Below are 24,221 nucleotides of genomic sequence, written 5' to 3'. Positions count from 1 at the left end.
ATCTTGTTCGGATTTGAGCATACTAAGTTGTTGGATTTGATGCCCTAAGTATAGTATTTTCGTCTAAGTACACTTATAATTTTTCGAATAGATTGGTTACTAAAATTATTCTTGAATTACATTAATAATTTGTATATTATCCTCACATGGTTTTTGTACACAAAGAAAAATGGAAGCAAATATTGCTCACTGGTTGTCTAATGTGCAACTAATACTAAGCCATATTACGTAGTCAGATCGTAAAACAAAAAGACAGCTTGTATTAGTAGACGAACCTAAACATGTCCTTAGACTAATTAGAAATGAACAAATCAATTGAAAGACTAATATGTTTTCTATCAAGTCCAATTCAGGAGATGTCTTGTCTTAGGCATTAGAGTGGATGACTCCCATAAGATAGAGACATAGATGTGATTGTTTAGATTGATAATACATTGGACAGGACCCAAGCAAAATAGATTTTGAATCTGTTTATGGATTTATTCACTTGTGACGTTCATAGTGTTACGTGCCTAAATCCTAAGTGGATGGTAGACTATGTATGCGTAACTCATATACTTTGATGTAAGTAAAAGTTTGAGTTCGAATATATAGGGAACCGAAAGCAGGTGCGTTGGGTGTACGACTTTTGCAGTACATAGCATCATTCACAATAGTGGAATTCATAGCCCGAGACATGGGTAAATGATATCCTCTCATTGGCATTACATGGTTAATGAAAAGTAAATGTAGCCTCGGGTTGTTCATATTTGTGATGAATGACTTGATCACTATTTAATAGTGAATGACTTTTCATGAAGAAAGATGTAATGGTTACTATGAGAAAAAGTAGGATCATATTGGGAGAGTGGATATTATCCCAAAGAGATCAATGATATCTTATGAGGGTAACACACTTATGACAAGGTCATTGGACAAGCACTAAGTAGATGTTTTCGTAATGGTATGTCGTTAGTTAGAGCTTAGTCATGATACTATAGTGGAATGACTTCATGACTACATGATTTTATAATTAATAGGCAAAAAAATTAAAACTTAATTATAAATCATTTGAGTTCTAATTACATATATCCAATCAGTCCCGCCACTAGCTCGTTGAAACCAAAAATGAATTGCGTGTTTGAATCAAAATGAACAAAATGAATAGAAATAGAGAAATAGAAAACGTTCAGAAATAATTATGGTTTTCTCCAAAATGGAGAAATGGAATCATTTAGAAATAAATGTGGTTTTCTCAAAATGGAAATGGAAATGAAAATGAAAATGAGAAATTATTCATTTGCAAGTGTACATAGATTACTCAGAAATGATTAGAAGAATAAGTTTATATTTTTGAGCTATTTTAAAGCCCAAAAAGAAAAACAAACTATTTGGGCATAGTAAACATGTTGAGTTGTGAAATATTATACATATTTTCTCGAAATTTTACTAGGTGTAAAATCGTCATAATTTTACAAGGAGCTTTTGGTGTTCCATTCACATTACTTCCTAGATCCCCCAATTTCTGGAATCGAGTGGGAGAATTAGCTCACTGCAATCCTTTCATCGAAAATATGGGCAATCAAACTTAAAATCCCTCGGAGTGTTCTATTTGCTTTCACCTTATGAGAGGTATGGCTTCCTCACAATGGTTTAATATTTGGTCATGCCTACTTTAAAGAGCATTTCCTTGATAGGGAGATCTCTGCGGCTGGAGAGTTCTTTGCCCTCTATACTATAATGAGTAGGAGATATCTACCATCCTTTGTTTTAGTTACTTGGAAACCACTTCTACTTGACTGGTATAAGCCTAACATCTATGGATCTACTATAGGTAAGCCAAGTATAGTGAGAGTCAGACTCTCATTAGGGATCACATCGGTAGTTGAGCAATTGGAGCTTATCAACATATATCAAAAGCTACTAGCATTGAGGCAGAGCTCTAAGCCTTGAGAGATAACTTTTTAATGGCTAGAGATTTGAAAATCACCAATCTTGAAATAGAAATGGATGCTATTATCATTATTCAGTTTATTTTTGCCGATAAAGTCTCTAACATTATATTATCTCCTTAGATTGATGAGTGTAAAATGCTCATCTATTGTATGACTTTTAAATCATTCAAGCATGTTTTTCGAGAAAAAAAAGGTACACTTATGCGTTAGCCCGACTTAGAAGTAACTTTCGACTTTCTTCATCACCAAATGATGATATTTATTTTGTTTATGTAAGAGTCCACCTAGCTATATAAACTGTTTGTTAGTGTGTCATATGCAGGGATGTATTTTATATCAAACAGTACCTTAATCTTGTTTTGATACTATCTAATTCCCTTGTTGAAAATTAACCCACTCATTATATCATAGTAAATATACAAAGACTGTTAATAGATGCTACAGAACGGGGCTTGAAATTTTGTCGTCTTTTATATCTTAAAAACTCTTATCTTTCTCGTCTCCCTATCCCATCCTCACTCACTCGGCCTGCTTCATCGTTCTTCTCCTCCATTTTTTCGTTAAACCCTATACCCTAAAGCCGCCGAGTTGCCACACCCCATGAATCCCTCTCTTCTCCTTTCTCCCCCTTCCTCTCACCCTCGCCCTCTTCTCTTATTCCCTTTCACCCCTAATTCCCTTCCCAGGCCCTCTCGACGTCGTTTCCGGGTCTCTTTCCCCCGCAGCTCCCTCTCTACCCATGACCAACCCGCTTCCTCATCGGAAACGGAAGCCTCCAACATTTTCGGAGGCCCCAAGGAGCTGACTGGCATCCAACCCTTGGTTCAGAATTTGTCACCGCCAGTTAGACTAGCCACTTCTGCTGTCATCCTTGCTGGAGCTTTAGCTGCTGGGTACGGCCTCGGCCTTCGTTTCGGTGGCAATCGGAATGCCGCCTTTGGTGGAGCCGCCGTCCTCGGGGCTGCTGGCGGAGCGGCCATCTATGCGGTGAACGCCGCTGTTCCGGAAGTTGCGGCTGTTACTTTGCATAATTATGTAGCTGCCTGTGATAGCCCCGATGCTATCAAGAGAGAAGATATTGAAAATATTGCCCAAAAGTACATGTTTTAATCTTACCCAATTATTATTGTGATTAAGTTGAAAAGATACTGGCTTTTGTTTTCACTAATTTCACTGGGAGCTAAAGTCTTTTGCAATGTTTAAAATAATTCAGATACGGAGTGAGCAAGCAGGATGAGGCATTTAACATGGAGCTTTGTGATTTGTACTGTCGGTATGTTTGATACTAGTTAAATCAGTTCTCTTCTTATTTGGAAAAAAGGATTTAGGTGCAAGGTTTGGCTCTGAATCTTCGATGTTACAGGTTTGTATCTTCTGTCCTTTCCTCTGGAAGTGAAGATCTTAGAGGCGATGAAGTTGAAACCATAATCAGCTTCAAAAATGCATTAGGCATTGATGACCCTGATGCAGCTTCCATGCATATGGAGGTAATCTCGTGATGTTCACTCTATGTAGACGTTTTGTCTTTAATGGAAATTTCAAAATTGTTTATTGGATTCTGCTTGCTAGATTGGTAGGCGAATCTTTAGGCAAAGGCTTGAGACTGGAGATCGTGATGGTGATTTAGAGCAGCGGCGGGTCAGTCACCTGTGATTATGTACACCTGTTATAATGAATCAGGAACTTAGGAGGATGCAATCCGCATGTGGATCTTGACCATTTTTAGTTTCTTTCCAGTGCAGGCATTTCAGAGGCTGATTTATGTTTCAACTCTAGTTTTTGGGGATGCATCAACTTTTCTTTTGCCATGGAAGCGTGTTTTTAAGGTTACTGATGCACAGGTACTTATGACCATTATTTTTATGAACTTCTTTGCTCCGATTTTCTTATACTCTTCCAATCAATTATTTCAATCGCTTTACTTTTGGCATCATGAATGCAGCCCTGTCAGTTCAACTTTTGTAAATCTGATGATAAGCTCGTACTTTTTTCAACCTGATGATAAGTCAATATATACTATTTATGCCTCCAGGTTGAGATTGCCATCCGTGATAATGCCAAACAATTGTATGCTTCCAAGTTAACTTCAGTTGGAAGAGGTAATGCATGTTCCTTCTGCAGTGTATTTTAGATTGACCATTTTAGAATTTAAGGTGGTTGTATGATTAATGTTCTTGTGCAATATCTAAAACCTGCCAAATAATGCCTTTAATGTTAATTCAATTTAAGTATTTACTTTCAGATGTTGGTGAGGAACTGCTTGTCTCCCTTAGAAAAGCACAACTGCAATACAAACTTTCTGATGAGGTAATTTCTTCACAATTTTTGGCATTGGTGTTAATGGTATAGTAGTTTTCCGATTGTTCTTAATATAGTAGTTTTCCGATTTGTAGCTTGCCAAGGATCTGTTGATGGAGCACAAAAGAAAGCTAGTTGAGGAAAATATTTCTGTGGCACTCAACATACTGAAGTCTAGGGCGAGAACTGTGTATGATTATGAATGCCTAGACTCTAATGCAGTTTATTTCTTTTCTGTCAGAAAATTTTCCTTAGTGATGATGCTTAAATGTGTTTGTATATTTTTACTTTTGCTTCTGATTATGAATGTTCTGTCCTTACCATAAAATATTAAATTTTTTGTTCTTTGATACCATTTGCTCAACTAATCAAGTAAGGTTTTCTCAGTGGGGGAGTCAAGCAAGCCGTCGAAGAGCTTGACAAGATATTGTCATTCAATGATTTGCTTATCTCTTTGAGTAAACACCCAGATGCTGATCATTTTGCCCCTGGACTTGGTCCTGTCTCTCTTGTTGGTATGCTTCCTAGTCCTTTAATCAGATACATGGCTATTAGACCTTGTCAATTGTACCGCACGTTTTTATATTTAAGCATATGATGAAATTGGATGAACTGGGTGAAATTTTATCTGGCTTTGTTTAAAACGGGTGAGCAAACCTGTTTCTTACCAAGTTGTATTTATGCTTATTTTTTATGATAACCGAGGATTGACCATCCCTCATCCAAAACCATTAAACTAGCATTATTTATGACTGGCACAGGTGGTGAGTATGATAGTGACAGAAAGATGGATGACTTGAAGCTTCTTTATAGGGCTTATGTATCTGATTCTTTATCTGGTGGCCGCATGGAAAAGGATAAGGTAATTGAATTCCTTCTTTCTATATTCTTGTTCAGTTGCCTCATGGTTGGTCTTAATAGCTTAGAGGTCCGGAGAACATCAACAAATTCCTTTATTATAGCAGTTGTTACCTTTTCTGAAGCATTATGTCTAATTTTTGTTTTAAACTATTCCTATCGGCAGAAACATTATCACTCCTGGAGAACAATTCTTATGGGATGCTACTAGTGTTATTTTGATTATCACTCCTGGAGAAAAATTCTTAATGGAAGAAAATTGAGTGCTCATAACCTTGACTAAATGAAATGATCCATGTTATGTTATGGGAAATATTAAAAGAATATCTAGCTGGTTTTTCTTGGATAATGGTGTAAAAGAGGCTGGAAGTAAACCTGCAAAGTTATGTTATAAGTAGCTGGTGCTTCTGGCTGGTATTGTTCTTTATATGTATGTTCAAGTGTAAACACTAGAAGCTTTTCTTTTTACTAAGTTGTAGAGCTGGGAAGGTTATTGTTGTTTTCTGTAACTTCTGAACTTCCTGATTATTACTAGTTTGGAAAAGATGAAGATCCTGATAAAGTTGAAAATATCCAGGGTGTTAGTCGGAAATATTTGCTTCTCATTTTTATAGCATATGCAAGCAAAGCACCATTAGGATTCACCTATAGAATTTTTTTTTGTCGTCCTGCTAATAATCTGGTTGCCTCCCCTTGTTCTTCACTTCCCACCTCATGATAAAACCTAACAGCATCAAACTTAGGAGACTTCTCTTAATGCCCTTTATATAACTATTAATTTCATGGCTACTCAGCCTGGTATCTCCTTTTTTGTTGATTCATTTTTTAAATTGTGACTGCATGGAAACTTTAGACTTATTAGTGGATAAACTAGCTGATAAGAGTCCCATTGTTTGCTCAACAGTATCAGGGAGTGTTTTCAACAGTCAAAACAACTGCTTACTGCATTCCTTTTTTCTCTGTTCTGTCTTGGTTTACTAGTAGGTTTTGATGCATTATCTTTTTATTTTGCTGCACATTGTCTTTTTGTTGTCTAATGCTTGTTTCTTTTGTTGACTGTGTCTGAACTTCAGCTTACTGCATTGAACCAACTGAGGAACATACTTGGCTTGGGCAATAAAGAAGCAGAAGCTATCATACTTGATGTTACTTCGAAAGTGTATCAGAAACGGCTTTCAGAGGCTTTTCAGGGTGGTGACCTTGAGATGGCAGATAGCAAGGCTGCCTTCCTCCAGAATCTTTGTGAAGAATTGCACTTTGATCCACAAAAGGCTAGTCAGATTCACGAAGGTATTAGAAGCAGGGTTGGGAAAAGGAAAAGGCTGAGACTTTTTGTCTTCCCTATTAGGATATTGTTTTTTCTGTTTTCAATGTTAAAATATTATTTGAAGTGTCTGACATATCTATTTTGTTTCAAGAGATCTACCGGAAAAAGCTTCAACAATGTGTATCTGACGGTGAGCTGGATGAAAGTGATGTTGCTGCATTGTTGAAGGTGCGAGTCATGCTCTGCATTCCTCAGCAAACTGTTGATGCAGCTCACTCAGATATCTGCGGCAGTTTGTTTGAGAAGGTAAAGTTGTGTCCCTTTGGCCTGGAAATTCATTATTCTAATACTATATCTACTCAAAATTCAGTCTGAACAGTTATTTCTTTGTTATGTTCTACACTTGAGAATAGAATAAGTAGATTCCTCGATTTAGTATTGCACTAGCACCTCATCAGCTGTACTGTATTTTAAAAGGGATATTTAGTCCTGGAGGTTGGATGAAATCTGGAACTATTTGTGGCATCAGCACATCTGTAATCATTATGCACCAGTAAAATGTTTGATGTCTTTATGATACTGTCATGTTGATATGGAAAAGCTGGGAAAAATGAAAAATCTCACATGGATTATTGGAACCCAAAAATGTGGTTAGTTGTGTCTTAATTCTTCTTTTAATTATAAATGATCACTTCAGGCCGTGAAGGATGCTATTTCTGCTGGTGTTGATGGCTATGATGCTGATGTAAAGAATGCTGTGAGGAAAGCTGCACATGGTTTGCGATTAACTAGAGAAGCAGCTATGTCAATTGCGAGCAAGGCTGTGAGTGCACACTACAGTTATTTTGTGCCAATGGTTATTCATTTTGTTAAATTTGAGCTCTAGGTTTAACGTCTTTCTCTCTACTTGAATCATCATGCATGTGCTCAGGTCCGTAAGGTTTTCTTGAATTATGTGAAACGGTCTCGATCGGCGGGTAATCGGACGGAATCTGCAAGAGAACTTAAGAAGTTGATTGCCTTTAACACCTTGGTTGTCACAGAATTGGTGGCAGACATCAAGGGGGAATCTTCTGATATTCCATCAGAAGAACCTGCTAAAGAGGAAGTAAAAGAAGTTGACGAGGATGATGAATGGGAATCCCTTCAGACACTTAGGAAAATAAAACCTAACAAGGAACTTAATGCAAAGTTGGGCAAGCCAGGCCAAACAGAGATAACACTCAAAGATGACCTCTCCGAAAGAGACCGTATGGACCTCTACAAAACATACTTGTTATATTGTCTGACAGGTGAAGTCACCAGGATTCCTTTTGGTGCTCAAATAACCACGAAGAAGGATGATTCAGAGTATGTTCTACTGAACCAGCTTGGTGGGATCCTTGGTTTGACGAGTGAGGAGACAGTAGAAGTCCATCGGAGTTTGGCGGAGCAGGCTTTTAGGCAACAAGCTGAGGTGATTTTAGCTGATGGACAGTTGACCAAGGCTAGGATGGAGCAGCTCAATGAGCTGCAGAAGAATGTTGGCTTACCTGGACCATATGCACAGAAAATAATAAAGAGCATAACAACTACCAAAATGGCAGCTGCTATTGAAACAGCTATTGGTCAAGGGAGACTCAACATTAAGCAGATAAGGGAACTCAAGGAATCAGGTGTTGATTTAGACAACATGATCTCAGAGAGCTTACGGGAAAACCTCTTCAAGAAAACTGTAGATGAGATTTTCTCATCAGGCACTGGCGAGTTTGATGAAGAAGAAGTCTATGACAAAATCCCAGCAGATCTCAAGATTAATCCTCAGAAGGCAAAAGGTGTTGTTCATGATCTCGCACGGACTAGGTTGTCCAACTCACTTATTCAAGCTGTGGCATTGCTACGGCAGAGAAACCGACAGGGAGCGGTAACGAACATTCTAGCTTGGTTTCATATAGTTCAATAGTGTTTGGTGTTAGCATACTTGTATTTGTAACAAGGTCAATTAATGCCTAAGATTCGTTGCTGGTTTTGTAGGTTTCCTCGCTTAATGATTTGCTAGCTTGTGACAAAGCTGTGCCTTCGGAGCCACTATCATGGGAGGTGCCGGAGGAGCTAGCTGATCTGTTTGGTGTATACGCACAAAGTAATCCTGTTCCTGAGAAGTTGTCCCGCTTGCAGTATCTGCTTAACATAAGTGATTCAGTGGCGGCAGCTGCCAAAGAGATGGGACATGGATCAGTATCAGTCGGAGCAGAGGAAGAAAAGTTTGTGTTTTGAATGTTTGCTTGAAATTGTGGTGTAGAGAGCCTTTTGTTTAGGAAGCTCAGTTTTGAAGGCTTTTCTTTTTTTATATGTTACTAAGTTGAAAAGGAGAATAGTAGGATCGAGGTAGGATGGCGATAGTAATAAAGGTGTTTGATCTTAATTGCTGCTTTCTTCTTGCTCCATCCGTGTTTTCCTTACACTTATTGAAATTTTCATTTTTAACATTTTTATATTATTATGTTATTGCACTTTATATATATATTATTAACCTTAAATATTGAGTTAAGCTCAAGTTTAAATATATATAAGCTTAAAATATAAGCTTAATCAAGTTAGAGTAGTTTAATTATATCTCAAGTTGAACTCCCGTCTTAAAATATAAATGTTTAATTGAGTTCAAGTCGAGTATCAAGCTTGAGTTTGCCGGGATCTGAGCTTGGGTCAAAGATGGGGAAGACCCTCAAGTATGGGCATCAATCATGCATTTTTTTTATAACTCATTCTACGACCATTGACCATATTGATCACACGCACGCTCGTCCACCACCACTAAAAGCAGGGAAATTATTAGGAAAAACCATCAGTTAATGCAAATCAAATATGAGATAAATCAATTATTACATCTATTAATTTTTTTCTTCTATTGTGTTTTGTACATATATGCCTCCATAACTTTGCTAGCTTCTCAAAAGAAAGAGATCGACTGCCTAATAGTATAGAACAAATGAACAAGGAAATGAAATTGCAGAGGCACAACTTTGCTAGCTTCTCAAAGGAAAGAGATCAACAGCCTAATAATGGCTTCTTCTTATCAAAAGAACAAGGAAATGAAATTGCAGAGACTTGTCAGAAGAAGCAGGGACTTCAATTGGTGCCTGCCTGCATGCAAATGAATGACACACAGTAAACAGAGAAGCAATGACTATGAATTTTCACAAACCGCATATAGTAGGTGCGATATCCTTCATTTTCTTGTAGAAGATAATAAACAAGCAATTTTTTAGCTATAAATATAAACCAAGTGCTTAAATGATATAATTTATTGAATGTAGAGAGTTATGAGGTTATTGATGTTATGAAGCAACTATTATTTCGCATAAAATTCATTCCAAGATATGCAACTATTAGGGCCGCAGAAGCACCAAGAATGGTTAAAGAACAAATTTCGTTAGCTCTTTTCTAATGTTAACTGGATAAAGAGCAAGTAGAAGATTAAGCACTTCCCTAGATAATCCACATAAGCCATAAACTATGTAAATTTATATGTATATATGGTTGAGGTTACCATGAGAGTCTGTTACTCTACCAGTTTTTATTTAAAAGAAAATCATGAAGAAATTAACATGTTCCAAAGAAAGGAAAGAAAAGGGAACTGGGAAAAGTTTCCTCAATGCCTGAGGTTCAAAAACATTCCCAAATAGGATATTGGCATCTAGAATAAAATAGAATTAACATTTTGGTTTTTTTCGATGCTATCACATAGACATATTAAGCGATGTTCATCCGCTCAGAGCATAGGATACTCCAAGAGAACCAGCATCAAAACATTAAACCCTATGATTCCAACTTCCAAGCTTAAGTGTTATGGTAAATGTAGTCTAAAGTTTGGTATGCCATTGAGTTCTACTCTTAGCAAATACAACTATTACTTTAGCAGGTTAATAAATTAAAATAATGAAGCCAGCAATCTCATTGGATTTCAAGGAACTTGCAGTAACAGTAGTGAGAAAGAGTACAATTGGATATGATTAGCAGTAATTTTAAAATAAATGGAGGAACCTAATAAAACTACCTGAATTCGTATGTCATTGTTGGTAGATGTTGCGGATTGCAGCGTTGATACTCTTACAATCAAAATCCATGCTCTTCATCCAGTTCTCAAAGTCTCCAATTTCCTAAAACCAACAATTCATCAAAAACCCAGTTGTAATTAATTTAAAAAAGAGAGTTAAGGATGAGATAGAAAGTGGGAAAAACCTTGACAGAGGTGTTAATGGCGTGAGAAGCGGCGAGCCATTGATCGGTCTGCTTCATGAAACGAGCAATTGTAGAAGCCAAAGCACGAATCTCCGCCTCGATTCGCTTCTCGTTTATAAACGACTCTTGCACACCTCCGTTCACCGCCTCCACCAACAAATCCGACACTCTCCCCGCTTTCTTAATCGCATCTTTCTTCGCTTTCTCTGTTCCGATCAATTCCTTTAAACTAATTAATTAATTACTTAACACACACACACAAAAAAAAAAAAACAGAACTGACCGGCCTGATCCCGGAGCTTGAGGGAGTTGTGGTGGTGATGGTGATAGATTTGGATTAAAGAAGATTCAAGATCTCCTCCTGACCCGGCTGGGGATTTGTTTATCTCGGATGAGGATAACACGCGCCCACGCGTCTGTGGAAGCTGCGGTGAGTTCATATCTGTCTCAGTTAGCTATGCCAACGAGTTTCGAGTTCGCTTTCCTTTCGGTTTGTTTGTGTTTGTGTTGTTAGTTAAGTCAACTGCTTTAACAGTAACACATTCGCCAAATCTTTGTCTCTACTTCTTTGGGCCCAGGCCTCGCATAAAAGCACCTAAGCCCACCTAAGAAAAAAAAAAGTTGTATAGACACATGATAAGTGCATCTTTTCATGAAATATCCTTTCATAATATTATGTTGTTTAATAAGATAATTTTACATAAAATTATATCTTTATAAGATAATTTTACGTACAAAAATTACGTCTTTATAATACAACTACTTAATCAATAATTATAATTTATTAGACTTTTTATATATTGAAATATTATTATACTAACATTATAAACTATTAATAATCCACTTAATTTAAAATGTTGGTAACTTACTTTATAGCCTTTCACACAAACACATATTATACATACAAAATAGTATCTCTTGATTTAGACTATCAATTAGCAGATATATTTTATAATTCTAATGAAGTTAGTGTTCAAGATTAAACCGCAACTCCTAATATTAGAAGTTAAAATAAACTGCACATAATATTCATTTATATTTTCGTCATAGGTTGTTCACTTTTAGCACTAATACGACCATATGCTTATTTTGTTTATAATAAATATTTACAAGAGAGATTTCATCTCTACTTGTTGAAGTGGCACCACTTCTGCTATTTATATAGGTAGAGTTCCTATAATGTCTCTATTGCTTTAAACATTTAAACAATAACCGTGAAATTCATTAAGAGTATTCAAACTCGTTCCCTATAAGCAATGGACCACACTAATTTTCATTAAACTTGTTTTTAAAATGAATTTTACTAGTGTATTACCTACACATAACGATAAGTTGTTTTTACCCCTTTAAGTGTGAAGGTTACTAATTACGAGGGTGTTACAACCATAGGCTTTCCGTTCTATTTCTTGTCTCATCCTCATTATCAAAGACAATTAGGAATTGGTTACCCCCAGTCTATTGATATTCACTTCAAATACTCCACCCATCTTGAAGTTTTCTTTGAGAGTCATGGTCTCATAAAAGCATCGAGCGGTACCCACCACACACTTCTTCAACAACTTGACCATTTCTTCATTCACCTCCCCTGTGATCATCTTCATACTATTAATCCCCTTCCCAATCCTTTCAGAATCCCACCGCTCCTTCGAGGATGACATTTCATTCCGATTAGATTCCACTGCCGAACAGAATCCATCACCTTATTGCGTTATTCCTCAACCTCGTTCAGACCACATCTCCAACACGATGCACCTTAGGCTTCACCTTCCTCCAATATGAGGTTCTTCCTTTAAACGGGTTAAGGACACAGGAACCCATATCTCCTACTACGACGACTTCTCTTACGAGGAATGAAAGTATCCAGCAATTGTCGCAGGCATCTCCAATGCATCCTATCTAGAAGATAGTCAACAAACAAAGTCTCGTATCTCCTCCCTGTTTGTTTTCAAGCACTCCATGGACTTATCCAAAAAAAAATATAAATATTTGATGTTATAATTAGATGGTTGGGCCCTACTAATGAAAGGTTTTATTTAGAGTAAAGCAAACATCTCAATCAATAGCTAAGCTACCATTAATATGTACTGATTGACTGGTCTATTTTAACTAAACGAATTATCTAGTATGCATATACCATGGATAATATATTATAATGTACAAATATGAAAAAAAATCAAAGCATTTAATGGATAAGAAATGATCAAACCAGTGGCTCTCAGCCTCTGACCAGTGACCGTCTCAAACTTAAAAAGCTAATGGTATCTAATTAAAGAAATATATAATATGGTAACAAAAAGAGCAATAATTTACAGGCAACCTGTGAATCACTATGCTTAAGAAAGAAAAATGATTCATTAATATGCTTCAAAATACACAAACAACATTGTCCTTCTTGGAACTCGATCAAACATTAACATGCAAGCTGCTTATCGTTTAAGCATGCTTTATTTTTCTTCATTCTTAATTCTATTTTGGTGGAATCACTTTTCTTTCTTTTGTTGGATTCATAACAAACGATAAGTAATATTTTTTATTCGTAAACTGTTTTACCTCATACGACGATATAAACATAGAAGTAAATCCTGGGTAGTCCTCATTAATTATAAGGCCAAAGCAACGGAGGAGCTATATTAATTAGGCTTCCCGCAATTCTTCCTGATTTCACCTTTTGATCCGGTGAGTGGCTTAATATCTCCCATCTTTATCATTGCAGCAACAAAGTCTGAATAGAATTTCTTCACGTTGCTGCTGTATGTTTTGACCAATGAATCGGTGGATCCACCATTGAAGAGTTCTTGGTCTGAGTGGAGTAGACCCTTTTTGTTTAAGAGGTTTTTGAAGTATTTGGAGTCAAAAGAATTTGGGGTTGCCAGGTCTATGGGTGCAAGGTTGTTGTCTCCTGATCCGCTGGTTCTTGGGCAGCTACTTCGCCTTGTCTTTGCAAATGAAGTATCGATGTTTGTCTCGTTGTATATGCGATTTCTGAAAACCAAGCACCTTGCCTTCCCAATTGTGTGAGCCCCTGGCTCAGCAACATAAAGCAATTTGGCTTAGAAGAGATCTATAGATATAATAAAGTAGTACAGACTGCAGTGCAGGAGAGGAAAGAATGTTATATACTTGTATTATACCAGATAATGCAACCATGTCCCTGGTAGAAAGACCTTGCGCTTGGAATAAGCTGATGAGTTGGCTAAGATTGGCACTACCCAGTGGGAGGACACCACTATTTGCATCAGAAAAGCTGGCGGTCTTTGAATCCCTTCTTCCGAGCTTAACATCCCAGTCGGGCCCTCCAAGCTGCACCAATCAAACTCAATTTTCTATATTCATTTGGTGACATACTAATATGCAGTGTGTACGTTGGACTGTTCATTTCAAGTGCTTACAATAACAACGGAGTCCCGAGCTGCAATGGCTAAGATATCAGCACATGAGACTACACCAGGACACACTTTCTCCACCTTGGCCTTAATCTCATCAACAACTTCGAAACCTCTCAAGGACCCATTATTGGGAGTAGCAGTTTGCTCCCCGGTGAAAGAAGAAGTGTCGTCTAGGAGTACTGACCCATCACAACCCTGTCATAATTAGATATGATAAATACAGGACGTACTTAATTAATAACCATATATATATACACATATATACTAACTGACTAAGTATTTCATTAGTCATTCACTTGCTCCATATGCAATCCTTTCCCCTTTTTGAGTGGTTAAGATTAATATGAGCCAAGGTGCAAAGGCATTTCATCATCATACATCAGTACTTATATTGGCTCCACAAATGGAATTTCTTTAAGTCCGCAGGGAAAAAAACACATGCATGCATGCATGCATGCATGGTTGGAAAGGTATTCTGGATTGAGTTTTATATTGATTACACCAAATATATATACATGAGATTAAACATTTGACGGCGCTTTTCAACATGAAACTCCAATATATTATTAAATTGAAAGGAATGAAAAAAAAATTACTCAAGTTCCGTTGACCAAGAACACTGAATACGCTTATGTGACCATGTGTATATATAGTAAGAAGATAGAAAGAGAAAGAGTGGAAATTACATTGACAAAACAGTCATGGAAGAACAAGCGGAGGAGAGAAGCACCCAAGCGCTGCTCTTTTGACACAGCTGTTTTAACTACTAACTCAACCGTAGACAACACCTTTGGACATGATTTAGAGTAGAACTTAGTGGAGAGCTGAGCATAACTACTGCTCCCCATCATCATCCAAACCACTACAACAAACAAGACACCAAATGAAGAAGCCATACTCTCAACTCTGAAGATGCTTATATATTATTATACTTGACAAATTATAAGAAGACGACAAAAAAGTGCAGAGGTGTTTAGATGAATGGATGGTGGTACCATTAGCCATTAGGGATAATATATATAGGCATGTGGCACCGTGACACCGGCAAGTCACTAAGGCATGTGTAGAGAACAAGATTATTAATGAAAGTATATCTATAAAAATCAAATTAGAAATTAATCCATGACAGCAATTCATCAACCGATTGAATTTTCAAACTCATTGGGGTCCATGATTCCTTAATGCCTTTTGAGTATTCTCTTACGTTGAAGACGACACTGCCATAGCTAGAGGCTAGGGGGACTGAATTTTGATTCACTCAGTCACCTTTTAAAAAGTTATCACCTCTGCTAAATCACTTGTTTGTTGATTTTGTTTTTATGTATTTCACCGTAAAGATTTGGGCTGGGTTCAACTAAAAATTTAGGTCATTTATTAAGTTTGGACTTGGCCCAATTTGAAAAATGGGCTTAAATTTTTTTTAAATTCAACCCGGATAAAAATGTTAAAATTTGGGCCTGATCTAACCCAATTGTATTAAAATTTTTATATTATTTTTATATAAATTTTAAATATATATAATATATCAAAATAATAAAACCATCAAAATAAATATTTCCGACAAATTGAAAATAAATTTTAAAAATATGTAAACTTAAATAACACTAAGATAAATACAACTTAACAAGCAAATGCCTCTAAAATAATAACAAAATTAACAAGTGCCTTTAAAATAATAACAAAATTAACAAATACTTTTAAAATAATAACAAAATTAATAATAAAATAAGTTTTATATAATATCCAAATAATAACAATAAAATAGTAGCAACATAATAGTAAAATGGTAGCAAAATAAGGAGAAAACAACATGAAAATAACATTCAAAAGAAAAAAAAGTAATTTTTTTATTTTTTAGTGAATTCGGGCCAGGCCCAGGCTAAAATGCCTTACCTGTGGCCCGGCTCTTTTTTTAAACAAGCCTTATTTTTTTGTACAAGTCTATTTTTCGGACCTATAATTTTACTCAAACTCTCTCACATTTCGGAAGAGCCTTCGAGCTGGGACAGGTGACTCGACCTATGATCAGGTCTAGTTCAAAGTGCTACAAAAGATTATCGTCATCCAATAACAATATGTATCATATGCTATGTTTTTTATTAAAAACTTTACTTTCAGATAAAATAAATTAAAATGAAAATGATAGTTGATATACAAACAAAAAAAATTATAAACAAAATTAAAAAGCTAATCTAGTTTAGGAGCTATATCATGAATTAAACTTTCCATCTTTAAAAGTGGAATAAAAAAAGTCTAAAAAAGAAAAGAGAAAGTAATCATGCTTAATCACCTCCTAATTTACTCCTATTCTCAATCATATAAGAATGGTGAGTGAACTTCAATTATACTAAATTTTGTAATAGTTACCCAAATATTACATTGATAATTATATTCATATCAAATTATCAAGTGAAGTGCTTATTAATTACTAATTTAGGTTTATTTATTCTACGGAAAATAATTTATTAAAAATAGTATTTTATATTTTCTCGTGTTTGTTTCATGAAAAATAACTCGACCAATGAAGAGTCAACAGAAAATAAACCCTCTACCTCATTTTTCGAAAACAAAAAGAGCTTGATAACTTGATTTTTATATAAAATTAATTTGAATTAAGTATAATATTATTAATAAATTTTAATTTTAAAAATATAATATCAAATGTTATATTTTTTATATTATTAAACATGCATATTTTATTATTTATATTTAATAATATAATAACTTATTAATATTATTTCTTATTTTAATAAATTATTTAATATTGCAGTTTCATTTTAATAATATATTTTAACATTAGTAATAATTTTAAATTTTAAATAATATTCTTAATATTTTATCGAAAAATATTTATATATTACAATTTAGAATATTTAATAGTGTAAAAATTTGAATATTTTAATAATACAAGTATAACTATTTATTTAAATCATGCTTAGGTTTATTTATCCTTTCAAACTTTAATGTGCTACTATCCACTAGCATATATGTCATACACATAACTTCAAATTAAGTTTTAATTAGGTATTATTTATTATTAAGTTTATATAAAATATAATTATAATAAATGAACTTCAGTTACTAAAAGAAAATACTTTTATAATATTTCATAACAAATATAATGTTATATTATGTTTATTTCACTAAGAACAGCTTTTAAAATGAATATTCTAGTAAAATTAATTTTCAAATAACGCAAAATATTTTACATATAATCATCCAAACATAACAGAAATTAACACATGTTTTAGAAAACGAATATCAATAAAATAACTTTCCAAACACACCCTTAGATAATTTTTTATCAATTGATTATCATACTTATCTAATCTAATCTCCAACATTATCAATTTAAACTTTTGTGGTTGCTTTCTCCTTATTGTTACCTTTTTACTATTAAGATTATTACTAGTTTCACTTTTCAAAAGGAAAAGACAAAGGAAATTTTACTTTTCTTGTGTTTCTATGATCTTCAATTATGCAATAAAATGTTTCTACTCAAAGAACCAACATTAAAAATGTTTAATTTCTATTTTCATCATATATAAATCACCTATAAATTTATTTATTTATTTTAATTAATTAATTAGTTAATTTTTCCTCACCTTAACTAGTTAAGTTTAAATTGAGTTATTCAAAAGGTTTTTTCTTTCAATTTGATACTTGAATTTAATTTTAATATTCATTTCAGTACTTAAAGTTTTTTTAATCTCAATTAAATACGAACTTGAGCTTTTTGGTCCTAATTAAGTACTTAAGTTTTTTTACTAGAGCAGATGTGTCAATCATTCATTAAGTTTTTTGTCTAAATATCAAATTGAACATTAAAATTAAATTCATGTACCAAATTAAAAAAAAAGAGACTCAAATATATATAATATAATATAACAAAGTACGAAAGCATGATATTGGACAGGTGTTGCATCTTATTATTATTATTATTATTATTATTATTATTATTATTATTATTTAAATTTCTATATTTTTTATTTTTATCTACTTAAAATTTTAAATAATTTAAGTAAAATTAAAATATAAGTACAATTTACGTATAATTTTTTTTGTATATTATCCATTTGATTATAAAATATTTATTTAATTAAATAAGAAATTAAATATAATAATTTGGATAATTATTATATTTAATAATTAAATTTTATTAAAATTTTAATTAGATAATCAGAATCTTTAAATTTTAGATAAATATTTAATTAAATAAAAAATTAATTAGATAATTAACCATTTGATTTAACTTAAATATTTATTTATATATATTATCTATTTTAAATTTTAATTTAAACAATTTTAAAAATTAATTATCAAATTTGGATAATTTAAGTAAAATTAAAATGTAAGTAATTACATTTCAAAATTTATATATATTTCCCATTTGATTATAAAAATATTTATTTAATTTAAAATTAAATATAATAATTTCAATAATAAATATATTTTTAATGATTAAATAAAATCAAAATAATTAATTATATGGCATAATTATTTTTAAGGCAAGCCAATGTCGCAATAATATATTAGATAGCCATTCCTTCAATGTTGATGGTCTTAAATTTAATATTAGATTATTGTACTATCAAATATTTATTCATAAAATTAAGAAATCTTTCGAATAAATTGATTCTAAAAGATAAGCCTATATATTCTAATAAATCCTTTGATCATTGATGGATTTAGAAATACGATTTAAGAGACAATTTATGAGTTCGAGTGCGTTTGAAGCGTATTTATCCTTTTATTTAAGGTTGGAGTGAAGTTAAAAAAAATACTTATTTGGTAGTAATATAATTAAAAAAAATGACTTAATGAACTTGAATTTCTAAAAATAAATTACATGGACTAAATTTCAGATCTATATTACTAAGAACTACCTATAACTCCTCTCTAATTCATAAATAGGAGGATTATGTGTTTTAACATACTCGAATCTACATCTTCTTACATTGATAATAATATTAATACGAATCGGATTAAAATTTAATCGACAAGCTTATCACATGTAGGGATGGTTAGCTAGCGGTTGGTTGTTTAGGTGTCTAATCTTGCACCGCTTGCCTATTCATATGGTACATATGGACCCCTTAGCTTCGAAATTTCCACGTCCATCACTACTCTATATTAATATTGTTTGATACTTTAGACTAATTAAACATTAAATAAATCTATTTATTTTTGTTGAGCAATCAATCCTTATCTTTGTTCATTGCTGAACCGTGCCCTCAGTTGAAGGCTACTTGGATTTGATACGTACAATATTAACATGTTTTTTTTATTACTAATTTTAGTAAAATCGAGATATAATTATTACTAATTTAGTAAATTATATTGATTTTTAAAAAGTGTAATAATGTCACAAAAATATTAAGATTTGGATCCAATTTCTGTAGTCGATGCATGAACGATGATTGACAAAGGCGTGGGAATAATACGGTAGGTGTGTTGCTTGAAGATTTTGGACAAAACGTGGATCACATTAATAATCATAGAATTATTTTGAGATAAAGCAATTGTTTTGTATTTAATGATTTAGGATTTTCTTTGAATGTTAGATATTATATTTAATGATTTTGTCATTTTGAGATTTTATTTTATTTTTTATATTATTTTTAAGGTAAATTATAAAAATAGTTACTTTTATTTGTTTCAGATTACATTTTAAGTATTTATGTTTGACATGTTACGTTTTAGTTACTTACGTTATCGTTAGTTACGAAGTGGTCACTCTACCGTTAAACTCCATTACCTTTCTAACGACAGTACAAATGAATTTTAAATGCCAACTTGGATATCCAGTTGTTGGGATGAAAATAGGTTTTTAATTAGATAAATTTAATTTGGACGGTCACGTAGGACATCCAAGTTAGCATTTAAAACCTATTTGGGTTGCCATGTAAGATTGCCGTTAAGAAAGTAACGGAGTTTAACGGTAGAGTGACCACTTTGTAACAAAGCGATAACGAAAACATAACATTTCAAACATAAGTGAATAAAATATAATATAAAACAAACAAAATTGACTTGTGTAGTTTACCTTATTTTTATTATTTTGTGGAGAAAGTTAGGGTAAAATTCCTTTTTAGTCCTTATAAATAAAGAACTCGGCATCTCCCAAGGTGGGAGGAGGCTTTGTAATATATTTCTTTGGTTAATATTGTTTTGGCATTTACAAGAATTATGAGTAATTAATTTCCATTTATCTAGCCAAAGTTAATTTTTTCTAGAATTGTAAGAATATTCTTTTATTTAATTTATATTTTTCATTCTCCATTTAATGGGATGGTTGGTGCCATCTCTTATTACTATTATAATAGTTTCAAGTAGAATTTTGTAACATCTATACTGGATATAGAAAATTAAATCGAATAAAGAGTGTTACTTGTCGAAGCAACAATGATTAATCATTCAAATATCTAAAAAGTATTTAAACGGAAGTTTTAATTATGCAAATAATCTATCCAATATCTATAAAACATTACGAACGAAGAATGAGCTCAAAAGGACCTTAAAATGTTACGGACGATATGTATAATGTATAATGCTATTATAAAGTGTGATATAAAATTAAGTGACCAATTATGTTAAAAGTGTCACATGTATTAAAGTGTCATGGAAATAATATGTAAATACCATAAGTTGTATTTATTATTCGATGAGGGCCAAATTATAAATACTAAAATGGATTTAATAATAAGTTATTTAAAAAAGGTAGTGGTACCCAAGAAATAGATATATATCTCATATTTGTTTTCATCTCCTTTAGAGGGTTAAATAATGAGAAACTATTTTCGCATATAATTTTGTTCTTGATTTATTTTTAATGATTTGACATAACAGATTTTAATTTATTAAAGCTATATATCAGATCTTGTTTTACTATTCTAAAATTAGAAACTCAAATTTTAAAAACTAGAGCCAATTCTTTATACTTGGGCCAATGTATCAATGAGACACAAAGACTATGTCTCAAGACTAATCTCCCCTGAAACTAATTTAGTTGATGACTTCAAATGTCTCGACTTGCTTATCATGTCTTAAGACATCATCCTATATTGAGACATGTTTGTCTTGTCTCAAGACTCATGCCTACTTAGAATTGCAGAAAAATAAGACTCAAATGCAACCTGACATGCTCCAAAATGCATTCTAATATATTAGACACAAAGCCATTACCGACATAGTTGCCATATCATAACAAGTTCGAAACATGCAAATCTTGATCATCTTTGTTGTTGCTTGTATCAGTTGATCCGTGTGTGTGGGATTGTTTGAATATCTAAGAAAAATGTATCATTGTGCTTAATAGCTGGCTAGGGCTAAGAGAAAACACAAAATTCATTAATTTGCATCAAAACAGACACATCATTGTTCCTTCTGGAACTCAACAAACATTAACATGCTTTCTCTTTTCCCCTTGATTTTATTTTGTTGGAATCAATTATCTTTCTTTTGTTGTTAGATTCATAACGAACGGCAAGTACAGTTTTTTCTTCGTAACTGTCCGACCTCCTACGACCATATAAATAAAGAAGCAAACTGTGTAGACTAGACAAGTCCTCAGATATTGGGGCAAAGCAATGGAGGAAGAGCCATTAATTAGGCTTCCTGCAATTCTTCCTGATTTCACCATTTGATCCGGTGAGTGGGGTAATATCTCCCATCTTTATCATTGCAGTAACGAAGTCTGAATAGAACTTCTTGGTGTTGCTGCTGTATGTTTTAACCAATGAATCGGTGGATCCGCCATTGAAGAGTATTTGGTCCGAGTGGAGCAAACCCTTTTTGTTTAAGAGGTTATTGAAGTATTTTAAGTCAAAAGAATTTGGGGTTGCCACGTCTAGGGGTGCTAGATTGTTGTCCCCTGATCCGCTTGTTCTTGGGCAGCTACTTTGCCTTGCCTTCGCAAATGAAGCATCGATGTTTGTCTCGTTGTATATGCGATCTCTGAAAAGCACGCACCTTGCCTTCCCAATTGTGTGAGCCCCTGGGTCGGGTGCAATTTAGCTTAGAAGAGATGTATAGATATAATAAAGTAGTGCAGTGCAGGAGAGGAAAGAATGGTCTATTATACCAGATAAAGCAACCATGTCCTTGGCAGAAAGACCTCGCGCTTGGAATCTATTGATGAGTTGACTAAGGGTGGCGGTCGGAGGTGGGATGACACCACTATTCGCAGCAGCAAAGCTGGCGGTCTTTGAATCCCTTCTTCCAAGCTTAACATCCCAGCCGGGCCCTCCAAGCTGTACCAATCAAATTCAACTTTTTTCTTGTGAATATCGTTATCTTTTCAGAGTACAGCAGATTTTCTGTGATTAGTTGATTACTAATACGCAATAATAATAGAAAAAGGAGCACATACATGTATATATGTACTTTTCGTTTCATTTACTTACAATAACAACGGAGTCCCGAGCTGCAAGAGCTAAGATATCAGCACAAGAGACTACACCGGGGCAAGCTTTCTCCACCTTGGCCTTAATGTCATCAACAACATTGAAACCTCTCACGGAATTATTATTGGGAGCCGCAGTTTTCTCCCCCCTGAAAGAAGAAGTGTCGTCTAGGAGTATTGACCCATCACAACCCTGTCATAATTAGACATGATAAATATATACATACTTACCAACCATATATATGAACACAGCTATGTATATTCTAACTAATTAAGATGGTTGGTATTTCCTTAGTCATTTACTTGCTCAATCTGCAATCCTTTCTCTTTTTGAGGGGTTTAGCTTAATAGCTAATGAGCCAATGGCATTTGATAATCATACATGAATACTTTTTGTTACTTGGGTCCACGAATGAAGCAGGAAAAAAGCATGCATTCATGGTTGGAAAGATATTTGGACCAGCAGCCAATGCTTACCAAGCAAGTGAAATGAATTTAAATCATGTTATTGCAGTTGAGAGTTTTTGTAAATCTGGCTATTAATTCAAATGTTAAATACCAGTTTGAGTATAATATAGAGCATATTTAAAATATATGGACCAAATGGTAAACATGTATACTTACAGTATGGATAATTTGTATATGGTGCATTGAAAAACAAATAATATTATTAAAATAATTTTTATTCTTTTAATATGTCACATCTAAATTATTCATGTAATAAGTTTACACATATTTGGAATTTGATTCATCAATTTTAAATATGTTTCACATTGTATTTAAGTTAAACATTTGAGTTAGTATTTAACGCTCTAACTAATGAAAGAACCTAACTAAATGATATTGATAGGTTGAGGTTTCATTTAGAACACTTTGAACTTGGACACTACTTTAAAATCTGAATTATATAGCTTGTGAATGTTTCGTGGGTTATATATATATATATATATATATATATATATATATGCGTGTGTGGATACCATTCAACGTGAAACTCCATTTTTAAATTGAAAGGGGAAAAAACCTTTAATTCAGTTGACCAAGAATAATGAATATGTATGTAGGCATGTAATGCAACAAAAATATTAGTGTATCGAGAAAAGAAGGGAGGCTGCAGCAGGTGTATGAGTATGTGTGTATAGAAGAGAAGGGCTTAGCAAGAAGAAGGAAAGAGAAAGAGAGGAAATTACTTTGACAAAGCAGTCATGGAAGAACAAGCGGACGAGAGAAGCACCCATGCGCTTCTCTTTTGACACTGCGGATTTAACTACTGACTCAACTGTAGACAACACCTTTGGACATGATTTAGAGTAGAAACTAGTGGAGAGCTGAGCATAGCTACTGCTCCCCGCCATCATCCAAACCACCACAACAAACATGACACTAAATGAAGAAGAAAAAGCCATTCTCTCTAGTCTCGATATGTATAATATTATACTTGACAAATTATAAAAGAAGATAAAAGTGCAGAGGTGTTTAGATGAAGGGATGGTGTTAGCATTAGCCATTAGAGGTAATATATAGAGGCGTTTGGCACCATGAAACCGGCAGGTCACCTAATCTTTAAGACCAAGGCATGAATGACTTTGTATTTTCGATGTCTAGCTAGTAATTAAGATGAAGATAATATATCTATAAAAAGCATATTAGTAATTGATTGATGAGAGGAATTCATCAACGAGTTGGTGGGGTGAGCATCCAATTATCAAACTCATTGGGGTCCATGATTCCTTAACGCATTTAAATATTCCCTGTCGTTGAAGACGACACGCAATGCAAGACTATAGAACAAAACTACCTAGAGGCTAGAAGGCAGTGAATTTGACAAATTCACTCACTATTTGAAAAGTTCT

At 33.6% G+C, this 24,221-nt stretch overlaps 4 protein-coding genes across 5 annotated transcripts; 1 reads left to right on the top strand and 3 right to left on the bottom strand.

The window, feature by feature from the left end:
* Positions 1 to 2,250: 2,250 nt before the first annotated feature.
* LOC108483086 (protein TIC110, chloroplastic) lies at positions 2,251 to 8,876 on the top strand. Its single transcript, XM_017786290.2, has 15 exons — positions 2,251 to 3,031; positions 3,148 to 3,207; positions 3,298 to 3,421; positions 3,504 to 3,572; positions 3,677 to 3,775; positions 3,967 to 4,033; positions 4,177 to 4,241; positions 4,328 to 4,422; positions 4,620 to 4,747; positions 4,994 to 5,094; positions 6,164 to 6,380; positions 6,509 to 6,663; positions 7,055 to 7,180; positions 7,289 to 8,260; positions 8,371 to 8,876. Exons 1-15 carry the CDS (start codon positions 2,535 to 2,537, stop codon positions 8,611 to 8,613), a joined length of 3,018 nt encoding a protein of 1,005 aa, XP_017641779.1. The 5' UTR covers positions 2,251 to 2,534; the 3' UTR covers positions 8,614 to 8,876.
* A 324-nt stretch (positions 8,877 to 9,200) lies between these two features.
* Positions 9,201 to 11,120, bottom strand: LOC108482079 (biogenesis of lysosome-related organelles complex 1 subunit 1). 2 transcript variants are annotated; one of them, XM_017785185.2, is made up of 4 exons: positions 10,862 to 11,120; positions 10,579 to 10,784; positions 10,394 to 10,496; positions 9,201 to 9,476 (listed from the first exon to the last, which is right to left on the bottom strand). In XM_017785185.2, exons 1-3 carry the CDS (start codon positions 11,016 to 11,018, stop codon positions 10,407 to 10,409), a joined length of 453 nt encoding a protein of 150 aa, XP_017640674.1. In that variant the 5' UTR covers positions 11,019 to 11,120; the 3' UTR covers positions 9,201 to 9,476; positions 10,394 to 10,406. The 2 variants fall into 2 exon arrangements, with proteins under 2 accessions (XP_017640674.1, XP_017640672.1); XM_017785183.2 differs by having other exon boundaries at positions 9,201 to 9,480; positions 10,862 to 11,119.
* A 1,791-nt stretch (positions 11,121 to 12,911) lies between these two features.
* Positions 12,912 to 14,983, bottom strand: LOC108482164 (peroxidase 4-like). Its single transcript, XM_017785278.2, has 4 exons — positions 14,651 to 14,983; positions 13,968 to 14,159; positions 13,710 to 13,878; positions 12,912 to 13,600 (listed from the first exon to the last, which is right to left on the bottom strand). Exons 1-4 carry the CDS (start codon positions 14,858 to 14,860, stop codon positions 13,209 to 13,211), a joined length of 963 nt encoding a protein of 320 aa, XP_017640767.1. The 5' UTR covers positions 14,861 to 14,983; the 3' UTR covers positions 12,912 to 13,208.
* Positions 14,984 to 21,293: 6,310 nt separating this feature from the next.
* Positions 21,294 to 23,985, bottom strand: LOC108480337 (peroxidase 4-like). Its single transcript, XM_017783297.2, has 4 exons — positions 23,559 to 23,985; positions 22,370 to 22,561; positions 22,048 to 22,216; positions 21,294 to 21,960 (listed from the first exon to the last, which is right to left on the bottom strand). The coding sequence occupies exons 1-4, from the start codon at positions 23,874 to 23,876 to the stop codon at positions 21,569 to 21,571; spliced, it is 1,071 nt and encodes a 356-aa protein (XP_017638786.2). The 5' UTR covers positions 23,877 to 23,985; the 3' UTR covers positions 21,294 to 21,568.
* Positions 23,986 to 24,221: the final 236 nt, after the last annotated feature.

Source organism: Gossypium arboreum, chromosome 1 (genome assembly GCF_025698485.1).
Source record: "Gossypium arboreum isolate Shixiya-1 chromosome 1, ASM2569848v2, whole genome shotgun sequence".
NCBI classification, from domain to species: Eukaryota; Viridiplantae; Streptophyta; class Magnoliopsida; order Malvales; family Malvaceae; genus Gossypium; species Gossypium arboreum.
This window is presented reverse-complemented; position numbering and strand designations above follow the sequence as displayed.

Excerpts from the sequence above, each read along its gene's own strand:
- LOC108482164 (XM_017785278.2), bottom strand. The coding sequence starts at position 14,860 with ATGGCTTCTTCATTTGGTGTCTTGTTTGTTGTAGTGGTTTGGATGATG. Across the intron at positions 14,160-14,650 it reads TCCATGACTGTTTTGTCAAT|GGTTGTGATGGGTCAGTACT; the intron begins GTAATTTCCACT and ends TAATTATGACAG. Across the intron at positions 13,879-13,967 it reads CTCGGGACTCCGTTGTTATT|CTTGGAGGGCCCGACTGGGA; the intron begins GTAAGCACTTGA and ends TGATTGGTGCAG.
- LOC108480337 (XM_017783297.2), bottom strand. The coding sequence starts at position 23,876 with ATGGCTAATGCTAACACCATCCCTTCATCTAAACACCTCTGCACTTTT. Across the intron at positions 22,562-23,558 it reads TCCATGACTGCTTTGTCAAA|GGTTGTGATGGGTCAATACT; the intron begins GTAATTTCCTCT and ends TAATTATGACAG. Across the intron at positions 22,217-22,369 it reads CTCGGGACTCCGTTGTTATT|CTTGGAGGGCCCGGCTGGGA; the intron begins GTAAGTAAATGA and ends TGATTGGTACAG.
- LOC108482079 (XM_017785185.2), bottom strand. The coding sequence starts at position 11,018 with ATGAACTCACCGCAGCTTCCACAGACGCGTGGGCGCGTGTTATCCTCA. Across the intron at positions 10,785-10,861 it reads CAAGCTCCGGGATCAGGCCG|AGAAAGCGAAGAAAGATGCG; the intron begins GTCAGTTCTGTT and ends TGATCGGAACAG. Across the intron at positions 10,497-10,578 it reads CCATTAACACCTCTGTCAAG|GAAATTGGAGACTTTGAGAA; the intron begins GTTTTTCCCACT and ends TGTTGGTTTTAG.
- LOC108483086 (XM_017786290.2), top strand. The coding sequence starts at position 2,535 with ATGAATCCCTCTCTTCTCCTTTCTCCCCCTTCCTCTCACCCTCGCCCT. Across the intron at positions 4,242-4,327 it reads AATACAAACTTTCTGATGAG|CTTGCCAAGGATCTGTTGAT; the intron begins GTAATTTCTTCA and ends TCCGATTTGTAG. Across the intron at positions 7,181-7,288 it reads TGTCAATTGCGAGCAAGGCT|GTCCGTAAGGTTTTCTTGAA; the intron begins GTGAGTGCACAC and ends GCATGTGCTCAG.